The sequence below is a fragment of the Schistosoma mansoni genome, chromosome 2 (assembly GCF_000237925.1).
Source record: "Schistosoma mansoni strain Puerto Rico chromosome 2, complete genome".
Lineage (NCBI taxonomy): Eukaryota > Metazoa > Platyhelminthes > Trematoda > Strigeidida > Schistosomatidae > Schistosoma > Schistosoma mansoni.
In genome coordinates, this window is record NC_031496.1 from 14,786,753 (window position 1) to 14,807,508 (window position 20,756).

The window sequence follows — 20,756 nt, forward strand, 5'->3', positions numbered from 1 at the left end:
AAGGGTTCAGAGAACTCCAACTGAGCTGATTCCCGGAATAGCGATGCTAGCGATACTAGACTAACCAACCTAAACATATCCCCGCTGTCATATCGAAGAATCAGAGGCGACTTGATAACAGTTTGCAAACTGCTTAGTGATAAATTTGCACCTAATACGCCCTCATTTTTCTTGTCTTCCAGAACAGAAAATTTACGAGGACTTCCCAAAAGAGTTCACAAGCCCCGGACGAATTACTTGTCAGCTGACTATCGACTTTCCCATCGAATCATCAACGAGTGGAATTCATTACCTCAGCACGTGGTTGAGGCTCCCTCCGTCGACTCTTTAAAAAGAGAGTTGGATCAACTGAGAGACCATCATTGCCAGGACTAACACAGGCCATCAAGCCTCCTGTACTTTCCAAACTGAAACTGATTCTGAAACTAAAGTCTCCCCTTAAACCCTACCTTATATTGACAGTCCACCCCCACCAACTACTCAAACAAGCTAAGCGAAATTCACCACTACTTTTCTGCGGAAATTTAGGCTAACAGAACTTTGGAGGCAGAAGAAACGACCTTTCACACCATTACGAGTTGCCCGCGGGTTTTGACACTACTAAATGGATGAGAAGTACGACATTATTGTGCTGGGTACTGGTTTGAAGGTATATCATTTCAGATAATAAGAGTGTTATTCTAATTAGGAATGTATACTCAGTGGTTTGATGTCCGTTGAGGGAAAAAAGGTCTTGCACATGGATAGGAACAACTATTATGGTGCAGACACTACATCGGTTACACCACTCGAAGCACTTTTTCAAAGGTTCCATGTAAATGCAAGCCTTCAAGCATTTGGCCGAGGAAAGGACTGGAACGTTGACCTGATTCCAAAGTTCCTAATGGCTGATGGTGAGTAATACATGCACTTAGTAGATATTTTGTAGGAAAATTAGTAAAATTGCTTGTTCATACTGGTGTTACGAGGTATCTTGAGTTCAAAAGTATTGAAGAGAGCTACGTATTCGACAAAAATGCGATTCATAAGGTTCCAAGTAGCTCAAGCGAAGCTTTTTCAACAAGTATGTGTTTCTCTTAACTATTGATTACAATAGGCTTGGTTTCCTTATTCGAAAAAATGAGACTCAAGAGTTTCCTGCAATGGGTTTTAGATGTCGATCCTGATAAACCTGCGACTTGGACTACCGTATATCCTCCACCTAAAAGTGTAAACAAGGATTCTATTGATGTGGCTTTTTCACATTTTGGTGTTAATGAGACTACCAAGGTCAGCTAACATTTCTAAATCCACCTTTAACGTTTATTCAAAGTCTAGCACTCTTATGTATTCTTAAGTTCTGTTTATTCGTACTCGAAGTTTGGAACACCTATCGTTTCATAGAGATACGATTTCTAGTTTAACTTGAACTACTGATAGCTAATTCATAATAGAATGCATTAAGATCTCGCGAGATAAAGAAAAAAGACTTAACACTCGTCCTCCACCGAAAGGGAATTACAGCAGTTTCACATATGACCATTCGCAATGAGGCATCTCAAAGGCACTTCTTTCTTAAAAAGGAAGAACGTATTTGTAAAATCTCAGCGAATGGCTTTGAAGTAAATCCAATGTTTTGCTTGACAATCAGGTTCAAGCCTTTCTCAAGAAATATTTTCAACCGTCAAAATTGTCGGATATAAATAAGTAACATGGCTCTCTGGTTAGCTGTATACTAAACAGGACATCCAATCACGTTAACAGTGTTTACAGTAGGTATTTGCTTTAGTCTATGAAACAAGTGATGTGAAACGAAAAGCGTGTTAATATAACATTGTGTGCATTCGTAAGTGGATCTGAGGCGTGAGAATAAACTTCATTCACTACTTATCGCCTTTGATCAGTGAATTTTTAAGAAAAGCGTACAATTTTTATATCTGATACGAATCAAATGTGTCACAGTATTCATAAAATGAAGATAAATGGAGACAATCAAAGTGAAGAAATTTGTTCTATCTCGTGACCGCCTGGATGCCCTGTTAACGTATAGCGTGATAAGAGCAGTGAATTATCGGCCGAACCAATGATACACGAAACCCGTACGAGCAGTCTAGAGTACTCATCAATCTTGATTTCTGCCTAGCTCAGCCAGTTAAGTCTAGAACACCAATCTCAGCCTCTGCGGTATGAATCGTTTATTTCAAGCATACTGGTTTTATATACCAAACAGACGGGCCACATCGTACCATTAAGTGGGAAATAACATTTGTACAAGATTCAGCTAAATGTGGCTGTGGATAGGGGAGATAGTAAGTGATAGATAGGGCATAATTCAAGAACGGATCTCCAGATTTTTTTTCTCACTGTTCCCATCGGGACGTAACAGAATGATTGTTGTTTTCATCGTTCCAGTTAATTGTTTAACATACTTAGATAGGACAACTGATTAGAACAGTTGAACGTAATTGTTGTTATTCAGATAGATAGTGATAGAGAGTGATAGATCAAGTGGAATGAGGATTCCAGGTTTACTTACTAAAGTTCGCATCTTGTACTTATTCCCTGTGATTGGATACAACATTAGTGGCATACGCAGTGTCAAACCGAAATGTTTTCTAAAACTCGGAAAGTCTTTCTACAGGTTTCACTGTACATTACAAGAACATCGGAAATGTCATCGAGAATTAGTAGTGTGAAGTGATGGCTTAGTCGTTCCTGATTCTCAGTTTCTGGCTTGTAGGTCGAAATTCACCTAGTTCAGTTTTGATTAGCCGAGTACATGGATGGGCACACAAGTAGCCGTCTTCATGACCTCTTGTAATCATAGTCGCTGCTCGTGTACACTATTGTTCATTGCTTAACTACAACACTAAAGATAACAATTTTGATATCAACGCGTTTAATGTGACGTCTTTATACCTTTGAAATTCATGATGTCTGACACGTTAAGTATCGTAAAGACGATACAGCAGAGTCACTTCTGTTCGTAAATATAGTCAATGGGGAGTTATAATGGTGTATCTGAGCTCGAGCTGTCATACCAGATGTGAAACTCCAGGAGACTGATAAGTCAATTCCACTTTAACGAATCCATTCGTTTGTGAATAGAACTCCTCAGTTGGGTTCAAAATACTAGTCTTGGAGTGTGGGACAACATAAGAAACTACCACGAGATATCCGTCTATCAACTAAGGGACGAGTATACTGCGCAGCAGTTCGCTTTATTCTACTTTACGGCTGTGAAACATGGTCTTTAAGAGTAGAAGATATTTGTAAGCCACTAGTATTTGACCAAAAATGTCTCAGAAATATTGCATCTGCTGGGGTTACCGGGTAAGTAATAGTGAGGTTAGACACAGGGTATTAGGGAATGATGGTAAATCCGTTGATGAGGTTTTGAATCTTCATCGACTGAGATGGTTGGGGCACGTGTTACGTATGCCTGAACACCGACTACCACGACGCTCAATGTTGACCAGTGTAGGGGATGGTTGGAAAAGAGTTAGGGGCGGCTAAACCAAGACTTAGCATCAGTGCTTGAAGTCACCAACTTTTAGTCTAAGCCATGTTGGTAGATGCAGACTACTTGGTTGGGGTCCGCGTGACTATCGTAACCAATGATTGGAGACTCCAGGTGACATGGCTCAGAATCGATCACAATGGCGTGTGTATACACTCTTTATCTTCCCTTAATCCTTGAGATTAAAATTGCTTCATAACTTCCTTCCTATACTATATCCTTATATACAACCTTTCTTTTATATATTACCACCACTAAATTAACTACTTCTATGAATTCGGTGTTCATCTTGTTGTGCTAACGAGGTATGGCAACTTGGACCGATGTATATATGTGCCTGGTCCTACGTTGTAGCTGACTGACTGACTGACAACTTAGCAGTACAATACAAGAAAACCAATTACTAACCGTAGGAAGCTTTAGCGAAACTAACAATATAAGTAATTACCACTGCTCGTTGCACGTATATGCTGGAATATTGAGTAACTTGCCTATCATATATAAAAGTTATTACAGATTCTTAGTGTTGAATATCTTAGGAAGTTAAACCTCTTCTGTTTGGTATACTTGCATATCGAAACTCACTTTTATTGTAGTCATTTCAGTTATTTCTCAATAACGTCTTAGTTGACTAGTCAATATCCAGTTTTCTTTTACAACTAACTTCAGTGACGTGATGTAGTATACAGCAGCTCTTGGCCCTGGTTCTCAACAGTACTTGAAATTTTTAGTGGTAATGGAAATATTCATTCATTTACTTTTAAGCATGTGGTTCTGAGTAGTTGGCAACTTAATTAATGTACCATTTTAATTTTTTTCCGTATTTATTTGTGTTCGATATCAATCACCAATCTCCTAATCACCCAACTCAAAATTTGACATACAAAAATAATCCCACCTAATATTTTTTCAATGTGCAGACTCTCGTCGGCCACGCTATTTGTCTGTATACAGACGATTCTTACAGACAAAAAGCACCAGCTATCGAAGTCATCTCCAAAATGCAGCTCTATTATCGTTCGGTCAATCGATTTGGCAAATCTCCATATCTTTATCCTCTTTACGGTTTAGGAGAATTGCCCCAATCTTTTGCTCGACTTAGCGCAGTATATGGAGGTACATATATGCTTGAAAAACCAGTAGACGAAATTGTGATTGAGGATGGCAAAGTTGTTGGGGTGAAGTCTCAAGGTGAAACGGCACGTTGTGAAAAAGTGATATGTGATCCTAGCTATGCTCCAAATCGCGTCCGAAAGTGTGGTCAGGTTAGTGATTAAGGATATTTCTTGATTCATCAGTATCTCAACGGTTATATATTTATCCTTCTTATCTTTGTATTGAAGGTAAAATTTGACCAAACTTCTCGAATATCATACAGGAAAAGTTTATCTGTCGTTTGACGAAGTCTATCCTTCAAGACTATTTGAAAATGTTTGATTTCACTTAGTCTACATTTAGGAATGACTATATGCGGGTAATTCTTCACATAAAAATTGATTATCTGTTTAAAGTCCGAAGCAATAAAATAGTTTAAGTTAATAATATGAAGTATTTTCATATATTAGACTGGATTACAACCGTTGATTAATGGTATTATCCAATCATCTAACTTGTGTTAGTAATAATGCGTTTTAGTTGTGCAACTAGAATTCTTGTCATACGCTTGAAAATCATAGTGTAAGTGTTTCTACTCTTTAATGGTTATTTCATTTTCCAGTTTTGTATTTCCTGTAATAGAAGATCGTTATACACATAAAATCCTTTTTCTTGAATCAGTAGAAGTTCCTATAAAAGGTCACATAGTGTCTGTGGTATCATCGTTTCACTTCTGGTCAAGTCCTTAATCATCAACTTCAGGCGTCATAGAATAAAACAGCACGTTGCGAAATGATTTAGTTATTACCCGGACCATAGTAACTTCTGTACCCAAGTACACGGGAGGTTTTCAGTGTGAAAACATTCAAGTCTGAATTTTAGGACATGATATTCAGGTGCTAACAACACTATTGCATAGAAATAATTTTGTATGGATAAGTCAAAATTTAAAAAAAATCATCAGAGACCACTATTGGGGTTGAGCTATAATGTTCATAAACATGTATGATGGCCAAGTATGATTGATGTGTCAGCAATCTGTCTGAATACTAACCTGATTTTTACAGATCTGTTAAACGGCCTGCCAGTCTTTATACAAAATAACATATTATGCACAATAATCTTCACTACATGTTGCGTCCAGCTTAAAGCGCTTTGACTGTATGACTATATATATTCCGTCATAAATGTTGTTTGGGACTTATTACCATTCTTTGTTTTCATCCTTACTAGGTTGTTCGTGCCATATGTATTTTAAATCATCCCATTCCAAATATCAAGAATGCTCTTTCATCACAAATAATCATTCCTCAAAACCAAGTTGGTCGACGTCATGGTATGTTAATTTGGATTAATCTACATGCATGTTTGTCTTCCAGATATATATGTTTCGTGTGTCTCTCATCCACATTACGTATGCCCAGAAAAATTCTTTGTTGTCTTAGTGGCGACAACTGTAGAAACATCGAACCCACACCAAGAACTTCAACCTGGTTTACAATTACTTGGACGTATTGAACATATTTTCTATTCGGTAGCAGATTTATTCGAACCTGTAGATGACGGTAGATCAAGTAATGTAAGTTTTATTCTTGATTTTTTAATATTATGGAAAAATTATCTTTAGCTAGATATATATCAGGAACACTAAATTTGACTTTCCATTACTTTAAACATAATCGTTGATGCCCACACATATTAGGGCGTAATGACCTGTTTACTGGACTAAACCATTACTCTGTATTTTCAAACTTTCCTGACTCTAATTACTCTGTTCATATTGTGGTTCAATATCCAATGTATAAATCACTAACTTCAGCTCCTCAGTCTTCAAAATATAATATCCTGGCTGAAGTAGTGGACAACTAGTTTCTGTTTATAATACCTCCGCCTTACTAGTCACGTTTCCAACCTTCGTTTTACGAAATTATGGGCAATTCCATGAATAATGACATAATTTCTGAAAAAAACTATATTCTATAACTACCAATAAACGATACGTTGTGCCTTGATACTGTTTCAAATATGAGTTCCAATCACAGTATTCATGAAATGTTCGATTAAAACCCTCCGCATACAATCTGATGTTTAGTCATTTTCAGTTCACCTAGCTTCTCATAGTAAACAAGCAGTATCGATAGAAATTCTGGTCACCCATCAGAATTACCTGGGTACCTGTGTATTCTAGTCCAGTTGAAAGCAGAACTTAATCTTCATATCCATTCACAACTCAGCAATAACATTTTAAAGGATTTTCCCTAGATCGTAAAACTGCTACAAACAAGATTTCACGATTTTTCTTACACCAATACCTCCTTCCTGTTCTACGCGATTCAGAACAGTTATTGCAAATTCTAGAATACATTTCCCAGTCTTAATGTGATACTTATCCTTCCACTGACAATAATTAAGCCTTTAATCGAATGTCAATCTTTATAAATTGAACTAATGAAAAGTTTCACCTATTTACAACAGAAGAAAGTAATTGCTAGATTCATAATAATGATCTTTTCAAGTTAAAGATGTGTAAATATTGCTTTTCAAAGTGTCTGATATATATGAATATATTTATCAATGGTAGTTTCTTTTTGTAAACTAAAACGAGGGACTTTCGTAGACTCTTATCTTAGTTTACTTTGCCCTTTTTTCAAATGGTGTATACGGACAGTTAAAGTCTATTGGGAGTCAATGGGTAAATTGAAGTGACCTCCAGTCAACAAGTAAATTGACATATCTAGATTTTGTTTACCCTCCGACAATGATCATTTATCAAATATCTGTCCCTGATATCAGTCCGATAAATTCGTCAATTGCTTTTGAACTCTTAGGGCTCAAAAATTTAACACCTTCGATAACATTCGCCTACCTTATAAGTCTTTGTTATTTCAACTTCAAGTCTGAATGTCAGTGTTTATCCATTTTTTCCTCGTTTTCAATTTCAGATATATATTTCAAAGAGTTACGATGCATCAACTCATTTCGAAAGTACATGTGCTGATGTGTTAGAAATGTACGAACGAATAACTGGAAGTCCATTTGACTTCAGTAAAGTTACAAGAAATTTGGAAGATGATTCATAACAATTATATTGTCATTATAAATCAATCTCTCACTGAATAAATGGAAACAATTTCAACAATAATAATCCCAATAATTCTTACCTTCATTATTTAAAACTTATTGACATTATTGGTCTACTACTTTGTCTTATTTTTTTTCTTAATTTGCTCTGTTGTTCATTCCAACCATTACTACTAACATTACTGTATGCGAACAACCCCGTACTGTTACACAACAGTGCCATGTTTTTGTTTGTGTTCACTTTCTAATATGTTCTACCATTGATTCATTATTTTTTAACCATTATTCAAATATTCCCTTATAAACACCAGTTTCACTAAATTCTCATATTTGGTTGTTTTTTTTTGTTTAACTGTTCTCATTTTGTTGTGATATCCCATTCGCTTTCTCGGTAAATTTTATCGTGTTCTGTAATGAACTTTTGTACTCTATCGTAATATTAATTGGAAGTCTCCAGTGTGACTAATTATGCTTACAATATTTGAAGCTTTAATACAAGTTTTTGAAATAAATATATCAGTATGATGGATTTATGGAGATTGTAGTTATTTCACATTTGAAATCATTAGTCGACCTAAGCTAGACAGCCATTGAAAATCTGGAACCACTAAACGGCCCTTTCGTCCTAGTATGGGACTCTCCAGTGGTGCCCATCCACGATCTCTCGCATGGGGCCCGAACTTAACCGTGTCGAGTGTGAGACTGTTATCCACTTCAGGTAGTAGATAAATGGTTGCTCAAGATCATGGATTGATTGAGGTTAGACATTAACATTATTGCGTACATGCTCAGTGGTCTAGAGGTTAAATATTCGCGACATCAAAAGTCCTGTGTGGCATCGCGGATGGGTACTACGGAGGAGCCCCATGGTAGGACGAAACGGGCGTTCAGTGCTTCCAGATTTTTAATGGTTGTCTATCTTAAGTTGGCTCATGATTCCAACTGTGAAAATAAAACTATGTTTCTCCTGTTAATTGCGTGATTGGTTATCATTTTAAACTGACTAAATCTTACGTCAGTGAATGGAGTTGTAAATCAGTCGTTCTTATTTTGTTTCACAAGTTGAATCTCTGAGTGAAACTAGTCTCATTAATCTCATCTCTCTACTACCCAACTTTACATTTCCCATCACTGATACGTCCTAGTCGATTAGTAGGATATGAATGACTTGCACTTGTAAGTCTGCAAAAACATTATTGTCACCTCTCAATCCCTTATATCTCATCAAGCCACACTAATATCAAAAGACAACCCCTGGCTTACGGCATGGAAGGATTACAACCCTACATACATTTCTAACCAGCCTAAAATTACAGATATAACGACATGCTTGTTGTTTCAAACGAAAAAACAAAGTTCTGAGTAAGACTACTCAGACCACGTAGAAGTAGAAAAATTGCTTCCTTAGGAATTAGTAGTTTCAAATCTTGATCTCTAATTTGGCTGCTGCCTATGACCCACCTTATCGACTTACTCTTATTTTACCAATGCCTGTAGTTCTATGTAACAATAGGTGTATTGAGTTATTTGCTGGTCGAACATGAGCTACTGATCTCGCCTACTATAAGGTAAGTGTGGTAATTGCCATATCAAACTGTTGTGATGCCCGTCCGAGAGTTAATAAGGGTGCGCAATCCTATACACGAGATCAACTAGTTGTTCAAGTAGAAAGGAAGCTTATTGACTGAGCCGAATTATATATATATATATCTTAGAAAATCAAGCTACCAGTAGTGTCTGCTTCCTTAGAAATGAAAGGTACTTCCTATTCAACTGCGTGCACATATATGGTTGGTTTTTTATTGGCCCGACGTATCGCAAACAACGCTCAAAATTACTTTCCAGTCGATGACTTCATTTCAACTTGTATAATGATAATTTAAAAAGATTCTTAGGGATATGCCTTCATAAGGTATGTAACAATTGATAGAGGTAATATCATAAGTACTATTTTTTAATCATAACGCACGTAGAGCTAATGTGTGATATTTTAAACTGGTGTTGTTATGTTGAAATAACTGCTCATATTCTTCGTTCACTTTGATAATAAAGTACTACTGTGGGTTAACTTCCGATAGGATGTCACGATGTACAGATTTCTCACAACATATGTAACAGCATTTGTCTGTAAAATGTTTGGTCATATGATACATATACTTAAATCTCATTTTACTTATGAATAAGCTCTCACCTAGAACGCACTTTTGAAACAAAACATGTACCATATCAACTCTCTGGTTGTGACCTATCCAAAAGTCTACAAATCTAATTTCAGTAAATTTAATATCAGTGATATTTGCTTCATTCCGAACACAAATGAACTTCACTGATCATGGATTCTTTCAGAAGACGTCGGTAATTTATCTGTTTATATATATATATATATATATATATTCTCCAATATGTCCTCGTTTTAAGACATGTTCGTGAAGAATCAATTTTTTCACCAGTATAAGTCCTAATTAACTTACGTAATAAATTATTCCCTTTTTAGTTTTAGCTTTTCACTGTGTGGCTCTACGGCTATTGATTATTTTCGATTAGGGGATTTTAGCAAGCTATTACAAAATATGCTACTCGGTGAATTATCTGTATATTGAATAGGGCTTAATAAGACATTGTGAATACACTTTGAAAAGTCCACTTAGTTAAAGAAAATACAAAACTATAAGATCATTTGTGTTTGAAACACTCAGATTAACTGATCCACTAATCCTATTTCTGTTTTTTTTAGAAAGTCAATGCTGCTGTGTTTAGATACAAAACTTTAGAAGTGAATAAAAGTAGACTCTTGATAAACGTAATGATATAGATAAGAAATACTTAGTAGGATACAAGTTCTCAACAAATCCTTTCTATTCTTTTACGAAACGAATTCGATAATAAATATGGATGATATCTATATTCCCAAATGCTGAATTAAAATAATCAATTCTCAATCACTGAAAATAATTAGCACTATCCCCGTGATAGAAGGTGATATTCAAGAGGGATCTATGTGAATAAGTAAACATAATTAATTGATTTGTCTTCTTTATAATTAAGAATACTGCATCTTGTTTGATTAAATGAAATACTTTTTGTTTTAAGCCCTGATGAAGCAACACCATTAATGTGATCCACTTAACTCCACTTGTAGCTCTTCTACATTTATTGCCAGTCTTGAGTCCGGGTAAAGGAGGAGGGTTGTGCATAGGGTTAGCGACCAAATCCCGTAGAAAACTAACTCGCTAAAAAACGCTAACCAGAAAAAATAATTCAAACCCTTTAAATTCTGTCCTGGCATTGATTATCTCGAAATTAATTAATCAAGTAACCAATGAGAATGTAAGAAACTTATTGATTTTTAGAAACATGAAGAACCATGTCTATCAATTATTATTTGTCACAGGAATTGCCTGTCTCTACTAAAACTTGAATTAAATTGCATTATTGTATAGATCCCTTGTGAGTTGTCATTTGAATGGTCATATTTTTTAAAGTATTTCAATTATATAAATCTAAATTCTCATACTCGCTACAATAAACGGGATAATTAAATTACAGAGCCCACTAATGATGAGTTCGCTTTATATCTGTCAAACCAATAACCTCTTTAATCACCAACACAACTAACCATCAACGACCAGTGAAAATCTCAATTCCCTTTTGGTACACGCTGCTGCTTCTATACCCAGTGCTCAACTAAAACACGAAGACAAAAGGTCAACTTACTTTTTAGTACTGTATTGTTCTATAACTCAAAAACTAACTGGATTATATGCATAAATTATATGACTATTACATATAACAAACCACAAAGTGTACATGACAAAGTCATACGTGATACAATACTGAACACTAAGCATATAATTAATTAACAATAATATAGGTACAAAAAGACATATGACAACAATCAATAAATAAAATCAAAGCTTTCAATAATAGTAAAAGTTTCATATTTCCCAATTATTTGCCACATCCTAACAATCATGAATTTAATCTCTATGAAAAGAATACATAGTGATAAGTATTCCTAATTTTAAGATAATACAAAAGTCACATTCAATTTAATTCCTATCACTTTACAACTCATATCAATCCATTATGAAGACGAATTTCAAATCAAACAATTCATTCTCTAAAAAATTTTCTTCAGTAGATTTAGACTAATTTGTTATATACAAAATTCTTGGAAGGGGTTTTTGTGGAGATTTTAGTAATTTTAGTAGTTGAGATCATCAGTCAATCGAAGCTAGATCACCATGGAAAACCTAGAAGCACTGGACGGCCGTTTCGTCCTATTGTGGGACTTCTCAGCAGTGCGCATCCACGATCCATGGTGGTCTAGCTTCAATTGACTCATGATTTCAACTATAAAATTACTAAAATCTCCACAGAATTCCCTGTTGATAATAATCATATGCTCACCAGTGATTGGCTTCAAGAGATATTTCCTGGAATTCTAGTGAGAAGCAGTGACCAATGGAGTCCAACCAGGTCTGTTGTGAGATATCAACTCACTGAAGACAATGATGAACAGTTGCTCAACTTCTTGGATTGGTTGAAGTTAGACATTAACATAGTTGGGTGCCGGATCAGTGGCCCAGTGATTAAGCGCTTGCGCGCGAGGCTGGTAGGTCATGGGTTCTAATCTCCTGAGGCGGGATCGTGTATGAGCACTGCTGAGGGGTCCCACAATAGGAAGGAACGGTCGTCCAGTGCTTCCAGGTTTTCCATGGTGGTCTAGCTTCAATTAAATCATGATTTCAACTGCAAAGTATATAAAATTTTCTTTATTTTTCTATTCACATTAATATGATTCGTTATTATTACTATATGATTTATTGATTAAACAGTATGTGTTAAAACATGAATGTATGTTAATATTGTCAATCAATTTCTTTTTTTTGTTTTTGTTTCTCATATTTTGCACTACCTACACTGGAACAAATTTAAACAACAAACTAATTTGTTCATTTATTCATGTTTAATCTATTGAGTTGAATCAAAAGGTTTATTGACTAGAAATATAAATCAATAAATAGTCGTTAACTGTTGGATATATATATATGGAGATAAAAAAAAGTCATGGCGTTCAATTTGCCTATCTATGTAAACTTATGCTCAGGAGTGTATAGCTAAAATGGATAAAATAAGATTTATAATGTAAATGAAAATTTCAGTGAACCTTTATTTTGAAAAAAACGTTTGTAACATTGTTCAATGATAAACAAAGCAATATTTTGTGATTATCTAGAACTTAGATTCTTGATATACCGCATACAATTTGAGTACTCGAATACTGGAAGATTCCAAGTTGCAAATTGGAAGGCAAAAGACAAATGAGAAGGGACGCTATTCCAAACAGTGTCAAACGTGGTACAAAACTCTCAGGTATTTATAGTTTTCAGCAAAAGAGAAATCATTATTATAGTAATCTAATCCTCATACAGTGGTTTTTAGCATTTGTCCAATAGGGAAGCTACACGTCGAGATTGTGGAATGTTCTTCCAAAAGATGATTGGATGGAATGTCTTCGGCTTTTTCTGGTCGTTTTAAAGCTTCTTCGAGTTCACCCGTAGGCCCTCCTCACATATTCGCTGTTTTTTTCATTTCAAGAGAGCTAAAAACAACTTCAGAAAATAAACTTCAGCATGATATTGTAGTATCGGTCGTTATGTTAAGCCCATATACTTTATTCTAGCTTCTGGCCAAGCTAATTCACCTATATATCGTGAGTCATATTTTGATCTTGTTAATTATTCGCTTATTAACCTTGACTGTATTTTTATATGAGCGTATATGTGTGCACATTTCGTATCTTATTCATCGCATGTCTGTCGTTAATTTTTATCTGACTATAAATGTTAATTAACGCTTGCTTAAAATGAGTTGGCTTCCCAGCCATCTCCACTATGCATCATTTTTGCTTCGCTCTCGAGTTGGCTTCCTAGCCATCTTAACCATTCATCATCTTTGCTTCGCTCGCTTACATTTGCTCATGTGCTTACAACTTTCTGGTCTGCATCATTCATCAATAAAAATGTAGTTGCCGCTTCCTTTTGCCTTCTGATTTTATACACCGTTAAGATTGGTATAATAACGGTTATCGAAGTGAACTATTATTGAAGCACGGCACTACATAACTGGTAATCCCGACGTACGAACGCGAAAACATAATTGGTTAGCCCGACATGCGAACACGCAACAGATTTGGAGGCCTCGCCGAACGAACATGGACCAGAATCGACAACCTCGACGTACGAACTCACAACATGATTGGCAAGCCGTATTTGGAACACGCAGCAAGATTGGCAACAGCAACGAGCGAACACAAATCAAAAATGGAACCGCCGACGACATATTTCGTTATGATCCGAATAATCATCATATGCTCATTATTACAATGATGTTATATCATCATCTAACGTGGAATTATTATTTTTGTTCGTATTGACATTAAACTATGACATTTATGCAGTCGAATCACTAATCGAACAAATTATAATTATATAGACATTACACGTTATGATATTCAAAACTCACTGGATTATTTTTATTATCCAATGACGTAAAATTTTTCTGATTTAAGTGAGTTCTTTCCAATTTTTTTCATGTCATTTTCGGTCTAATATTACACTCTATCATAGACATAAGTTTGGAGTCACACTCCCGATAGTAGGAACTTATGTTCTCGACGCAACTAATGTTCATTCATCTCATTGGTACGCAGCAATCGTCGTCTCCTACATTTTCAGCGACAAGCTAAACCAAACTTCCGCAATTTTCGTTTCACGATGATCCCTACTTTAATGTCTATACACAAATCAAGTATTCGACGCCGCATTACCAGCCGATTATTCATTCACATGTATAACTAAATGCTGCATTATCCATTACCCAGCAAAACTATTCGATTATTGCGATTAATTTTCTATTCTCATTGCACTGTACACCAGAACATAGAGTTTAGAGCTAGTCTCTCATAGATACACTCTTGTTCGTCACATTCAAGTCAGTCTCACTCGCCGTCATCGATAATCATATGTATTGGTATTTTTTATCACGCCTTAATACGGTTTCGTAACAAACGAGGTTGAGCGCCTATCCCTCTAACTACACAAACCACTCTAGGCTTCATGACCGAAAATGTATACGACTCCGCATATCTCGTCTCAGTAGTCACTATCCTGTCCCTCTGGTCATTCTACTAATACGTATTTAACAACTTAACGCAAACGACAACGTACACTGACTTCGCATTTTATTATCATAATCAATTGCAGTACAGCAATGAATACCACCTGTTGATGCAGTCATCGTCCTACGGCTGGATTATTTCTTATCCCACATAAACTTCAGTTATATAAATTCGAATACGCTCATCGCTAAGCGACTCCATTTACTCTACTGCGGGTTATCAGAACATATTTCACCGTTCTTCATCCTCATATTCAATCGGCACTACATACCAATTTCTATTATATTCTACCTCACCTATTTCCTCGATCTATTCCGCTGTCGTACCCAAAAACAGTGTATTACTCTATTTTCACGATATTTCGAATCGCTCATACGAACCTGTTATTTTTCATCCAGTCACGACATAAATGCATGTTAAATTTTTCGTACGCTTACTAATTTGCTCATGATCACAGGCTAACATTTCAATTTTTGTCCGCATCTTGACAATATTCATGTACATTTTTACATAAGTATGACACTTTCGTTTAATACGCTCACCCCTCACATGACACTGTAATTTATCAGGTATTGTACAATTTTTTCCCACATTTTGACGTTATCCACATACCGTTTCAGTGTTATTTTTCGAGAACAGACATTTTTTTTATAAATGTGCTATTTTCTACAAGGGGGCTATGTAGTATCGGTCGTTATGTTAAGCCCATATACTTTATTCTAGCTTCTGGCCAAGCTAATTCACCTATATATCGTGAGTCATATTTTGATCTTGTTAATTATTCGCTTATTAACCTTGACTGTATTTTTATATGAGCGTATATGTGTGCACATTTCGTATCTTATTCATCGCATGTCTGTCGTTAATTTTTATCTGACTATAAATGTTAATTAACGCTTGCTTAAAGTGAGTTGACTTCCCAGCCATCTCCACTATGCATCATTTTTGCTTCGCTCTCGAGTTGGCTTCCTAGCCATCTTAACCATTCATCATCTTTGCTTCGCTCGCTTACATTTGCTCATGTGCTTACAACTTTCTGGTCTGCATCATTCATCAATAAAAATGTAGTTGCCGCTTCCTTTTGCCTTCTGATTTTATACACCGTTAAGATTGGTATAATAACGGTTATCGAAGTGAACTATTATTGAAGCACGGCACTACATAACTGGTAATCCCGACGTACGAACGCGAAAACATAATTGGTTAGCCCGACATGCGAACACGCAACAGATTTGGAGGCCTCGCCGAACGAACATGGACCAGAATCGACAACCTCGACGTACGAACTCACAACATGATTGGCAAGCCGTATTTGGAACACGCAGCAAGATTGGCAACAGCAACGAGCGAACACAAATCAAAAATGGAACCGCCGACGACATATTTCGTTATGATCCGAATAATCATCATATGCTCATTATTACAATGATGTTATATCATCATCTAACGTGGAATTATTATTTTTGTTCGTATTGACATTAAACTATGACATTTATGCAGTCGAATCACTAATCGAACAAATTATAATTATATAGACATTACACGTTATGATATTCAAAACTCACTGGATTATTTTTATTATCCAATGACGTAAAATTTTTCTGATTTAAGTGAGTTCTTTCCAATTTTTTTCATGTCATTTTCGGTCTAATATTACACTCTATCATAGACATAAGTTTGGAGTCACACTCCCGATAGTAGGAACTTATGTTCTCGACGCAACTAATGTTCATTCATCTCATTGGTACGCAGCAATCGTCGTCTCCTACATTTTCAGCGACAAGCTAAACCAAACTTCCGCAATTTTCGTTTCACGATGATCCCTACTTTAATGTCTATACACAAATCAAGTATTCGACGCCGCATTACCAGCCGATTATTCATTCACATGTATAACTAAATGCTGCATTATCCATTACCCAGCAAAACTATTCGATTATTGCGATTAATTTTCTATTCTCATTGCACTGTACACCAGAACATAGAGTTTAGAGCTAGTCTCTCATAGATACACTCTTGTTCGTCACATTCAAGTCAGTCTCACTCGCCGTCATCGATAATCATATGTATTGGTATTTTTTATCACGCCTTAATACGGTTTCGTAACAAACGAGGTTGAGCGCCTATCCCTCTAACTACACAAACCACTCTAGGCTTCATGACCGAAAATGTATACGACTCCGCATATCTCGTCTCAGTAGTCACTATCCTGTCCCTCTGGTCATTCTACTAATACGTATTTAACAACTTAACGCAAACGACAACGTACACTGACTTCGCATTTTATTATCATAATCAATTGCAGTACAGCAATGAATACCACCTGTTGATGCAGTCATCGTCCTACGGCTGGATTATTTCTTATCCCACATAAACTTCAGTTATATAAATTCGAATACGCTCATCGCTAAGCGACTCTATTTACTCTACTGCGGGTTATCAGAACATATTTCACCGTTCTTCATCCTCATATTCAATCGGCACTACATACCAATTTCTATTATATTCTACCTCACCTATTTCCTCGATCTATTCCGCTGTCGTACCCAAAAACAGTGTATTACTCTATTTTCACGATATTTCGAATCGCTCATACGAACCTGTTATTTTTCATCCAGTCACGACATAAATGCATGTTAAATTTTTCGTACGCTTACTAATTTGCTCATGATCACAGGCTAACATTTCAATTTTTGTCCGCATCTTGACAATATTCATGTACATTTTTACATAAGTATGACACTTTCGTTTAATACGCTCACCCCTCACATGACACTGTAATTTATCAGGTATTGTACAATTTTTTCCCACATTTTGACGTTATCCACATACCGTTTCAGTGTTATTTTTCGAGAACAGACATTTTTTTTATAAATGTGCTATTTTCTACAAGGGGGCTATGTAGTATCGGTCGTTATGTTAAGCCCATATACTTTATTCTAGCTTCTGGCCAAGCTAATTCACCTATATATCGTGAGTCATATTTTGATCTTGTTAATTATTCGCTTATTAACCTTGACTGTATTTTTATATGAGCGTATATGTGTGCACATTTCGTATCTTATTCATCGCATGTCTGTCGTTAATTTTTATCTGACTATAAATGTTAATTAACGCTTGCTTAAAATGAGTTGACTTCCCAGCCATCTCCACTATGCATCATTTTTGCTTCGCTCTCGAGTTGGCTTCCTAGCCATCTTAACCATTCATCATCTTTGCTTCGCTCGCTTACATTTGCTCATGTGCTTACAACTTTCTGGTCTGCATCATTCATCAATAAAAATGTAGTTGCCGCTTCCTTTTGCCTTCTGATTTTATACACCGTTAAGATTGGTATAATAACGGTTATCGAAGTGAACTATTATTGAAGCACGGCACTACATAACTGGTAATCCCGACGTACGAACGCGAAAACATAATTGGTTAGCCCGACATGCGAACACGCAACAGATTTGGAGGCCTCGCCGAACGAACATGGACCAGAATCGACAACCTCGACGTACGAACTCACAACATGATTGGCAAGCCGTATTTGGAACACGCAGCAAGATTGGCAACAGCAACGAGCGAACACAAATCAAAAATGGAACCGCCGACGACATATTTCGTTATGATCCGAATAATCATCATATGCTCATTATTACAATGATGTTATATCATCATCTAACGTGGAATTATTATTTTTGTTCGTATTGACATTAAACTATGACATTTATGCAGTCGAATCACTAATCGAACAAATTATAATTATATAGACATTACACGTTATGATATTCAAAACTCACTGGATTATTTTTATTATCCAATGACGTAAAATTTTTCTGATTTAAGTGAGTTCTTTCCAATTTTTTTCATGTCATTTTCGGTCTAATATTACACTCTATCATAGACATAAGTTTGGAGTCACACTCCCGATAGTAGGAACTTATGTTCTCGACGCAACTAATGTTCATTCATCTCATTGGTACGCAGCAATCGTCGTCTCCTACATTTTCAGCGACAAGCTAAACCAAACTTCCGCAATTTTCGTTTCACGATGATCCCTACTTTAATGTCTATACACAAATCAAGTATTCGACGCCGCATTACCAGCCGATTATTCATTCACATGTATAACTAAATGCTGCATTATCCATTACCCAGCAAAACTATTCGATTATTGCGATTAATTTTCTATTCTCATTGCACTGTACACCAGAACATAGAGTTTAGAGCTAGTCTCTCATAGATACACTCTTGTTCGTCACATTCAAGTCAGTCTCACTCGCCGTCATCGATAATCATATGTATTGGTATTTTTTATCACGCCTTAATACGGTTTCGTAACAAACGAGGTTGAGCGCCTATCCCTCTAACTACACAAACCACTCTAGGCTTCATGACCGAAAATGTATACGACTCCGCATATCTCGTCTCAGTAGTCACTATCCTGTCCCTCTGGTCATTCTACTAATACGTATTTAACAACTTAACGCAAACGACAACGTACACTGACTTCGCATTTTATTATCATAATCAATTGCAGTACAGCAATGAATACCACCTGTTGATGCAGTCATCGTCCTACGGCTGGATTATTTCTTATCCCACATAAACTTCAGTTATATAAATTCGAATACGCTCATCGCTAAGCGACTCTATTTACTCTACTGCGGGTTATCAGAACATATTTCACCGTTCTTCATCCTCATATTCAATCGGCACTACATACCAATTTCTATTATATTCTACCTCACCTATTTCCTCGATCTATTCCGCTGTCGTACCCAAAAACAGTGTATTACTCTATTTTCACGATATTTCGAATCGCTCATACGAACCTGTTATTTTTCATCCAGTCACGACATAAATGCATGTTAAATTTTTCGTACGCTTACTAATTTGCTCATGATCACAGGCTAACATTTCAATTTTTGTCCGCATCTTGACAATATTCATGTACATTTTTACATAAGTATGACACTTTCGTTTAATACGCTCACCCCTCACATGACACTGTAATTTATCAGGTATTGTACAATTTTTTCCCACATTTTGACGTTATCCACATACCGTTTCAGTGTTATTTTTCGAGAACAGACATTTTTTTTATAAATGTGCTATTTTCTACAAGGGGGCTATGTAGTATCGGTCGTTATGTTAAGCCCATATACTTTATTCTAGCTTCTGGCCAAGCTAATTCACCTATATATCGTGAGTCATATTTTGATCTTGTTAATTATTCGCTTATTAACCTTGACTGTATTTTTATATGAGCGTATATGTGTGCACATTTCGTATCTTATTCATCGCATGTCTGTCGTTAATTTTTATCTGACTATAAATGTTAATTAACGCTTGCTTAAAATGAGTTGACTTCCCAGCCATCTCCACTATGCATCATTTTTGCTTCGCTCTCGAGTTGGCTTCCTAGCCATCTTAACCATTCATCATCTTTGCTTCGCTCGCTTACATTTGCTCATGTGCTTACAACTTTCTGGTCTGCATCATTCATCAATAAAAATGTAGTTGCCGCTTCCTTTTGCCTTCTGATTTTATACACCGTTAAGATTGGTATAATAACGGTTATCGAAGTGAACTATTATTGAAGCACGGCACTACATAACTGGTAATCCCGACGTACGAACGCGAAAACATAATTGGTTAGCCCGACATGCGAACACGCAACAGATTTGGAGGCCTCGCCGAACGAACATGGACCAGAATCGACAACCTCGACGTACGAACTCACAACATGATTGGCAAGCCGTATTTGGAACACGCAGCAAGATTGGCAACAGCAACGAGCGAACACAAATCAAAAATGGAACCGCCGACGACATATTTCGTTATGATCCGAATAATCATCATATGCTCATTATTACAATGATGTTATATCATCATCTAACGTGGAATTAT

The 20,756-nt window shown here is 36.2% G+C and overlaps 1 protein-coding gene across 1 annotated transcript; it reads left to right on the top strand.

Annotated features, from left to right (window-relative positions):
- Positions 1 to 565: 565 nt before the first annotated feature.
- Smp_094420 (putative rab GDP-dissociation inhibitor) lies at positions 566 to 8,211 on the top strand. Its single transcript, XM_018795796.1, has 8 exons — positions 566 to 649; positions 689 to 893; positions 929 to 1,063; positions 1,097 to 1,269; positions 4,420 to 4,764; positions 5,828 to 5,930; positions 5,974 to 6,173; positions 7,537 to 8,211. The coding sequence occupies exons 1-8, from the start codon at positions 605 to 607 to the stop codon at positions 7,672 to 7,674; spliced, it is 1,344 nt and encodes a 447-aa protein (XP_018650073.1). The 5' UTR covers positions 566 to 604; the 3' UTR covers positions 7,675 to 8,211.
- The last annotated feature ends 12,545 nt before the right edge of the window (positions 8,212 to 20,756 follow it).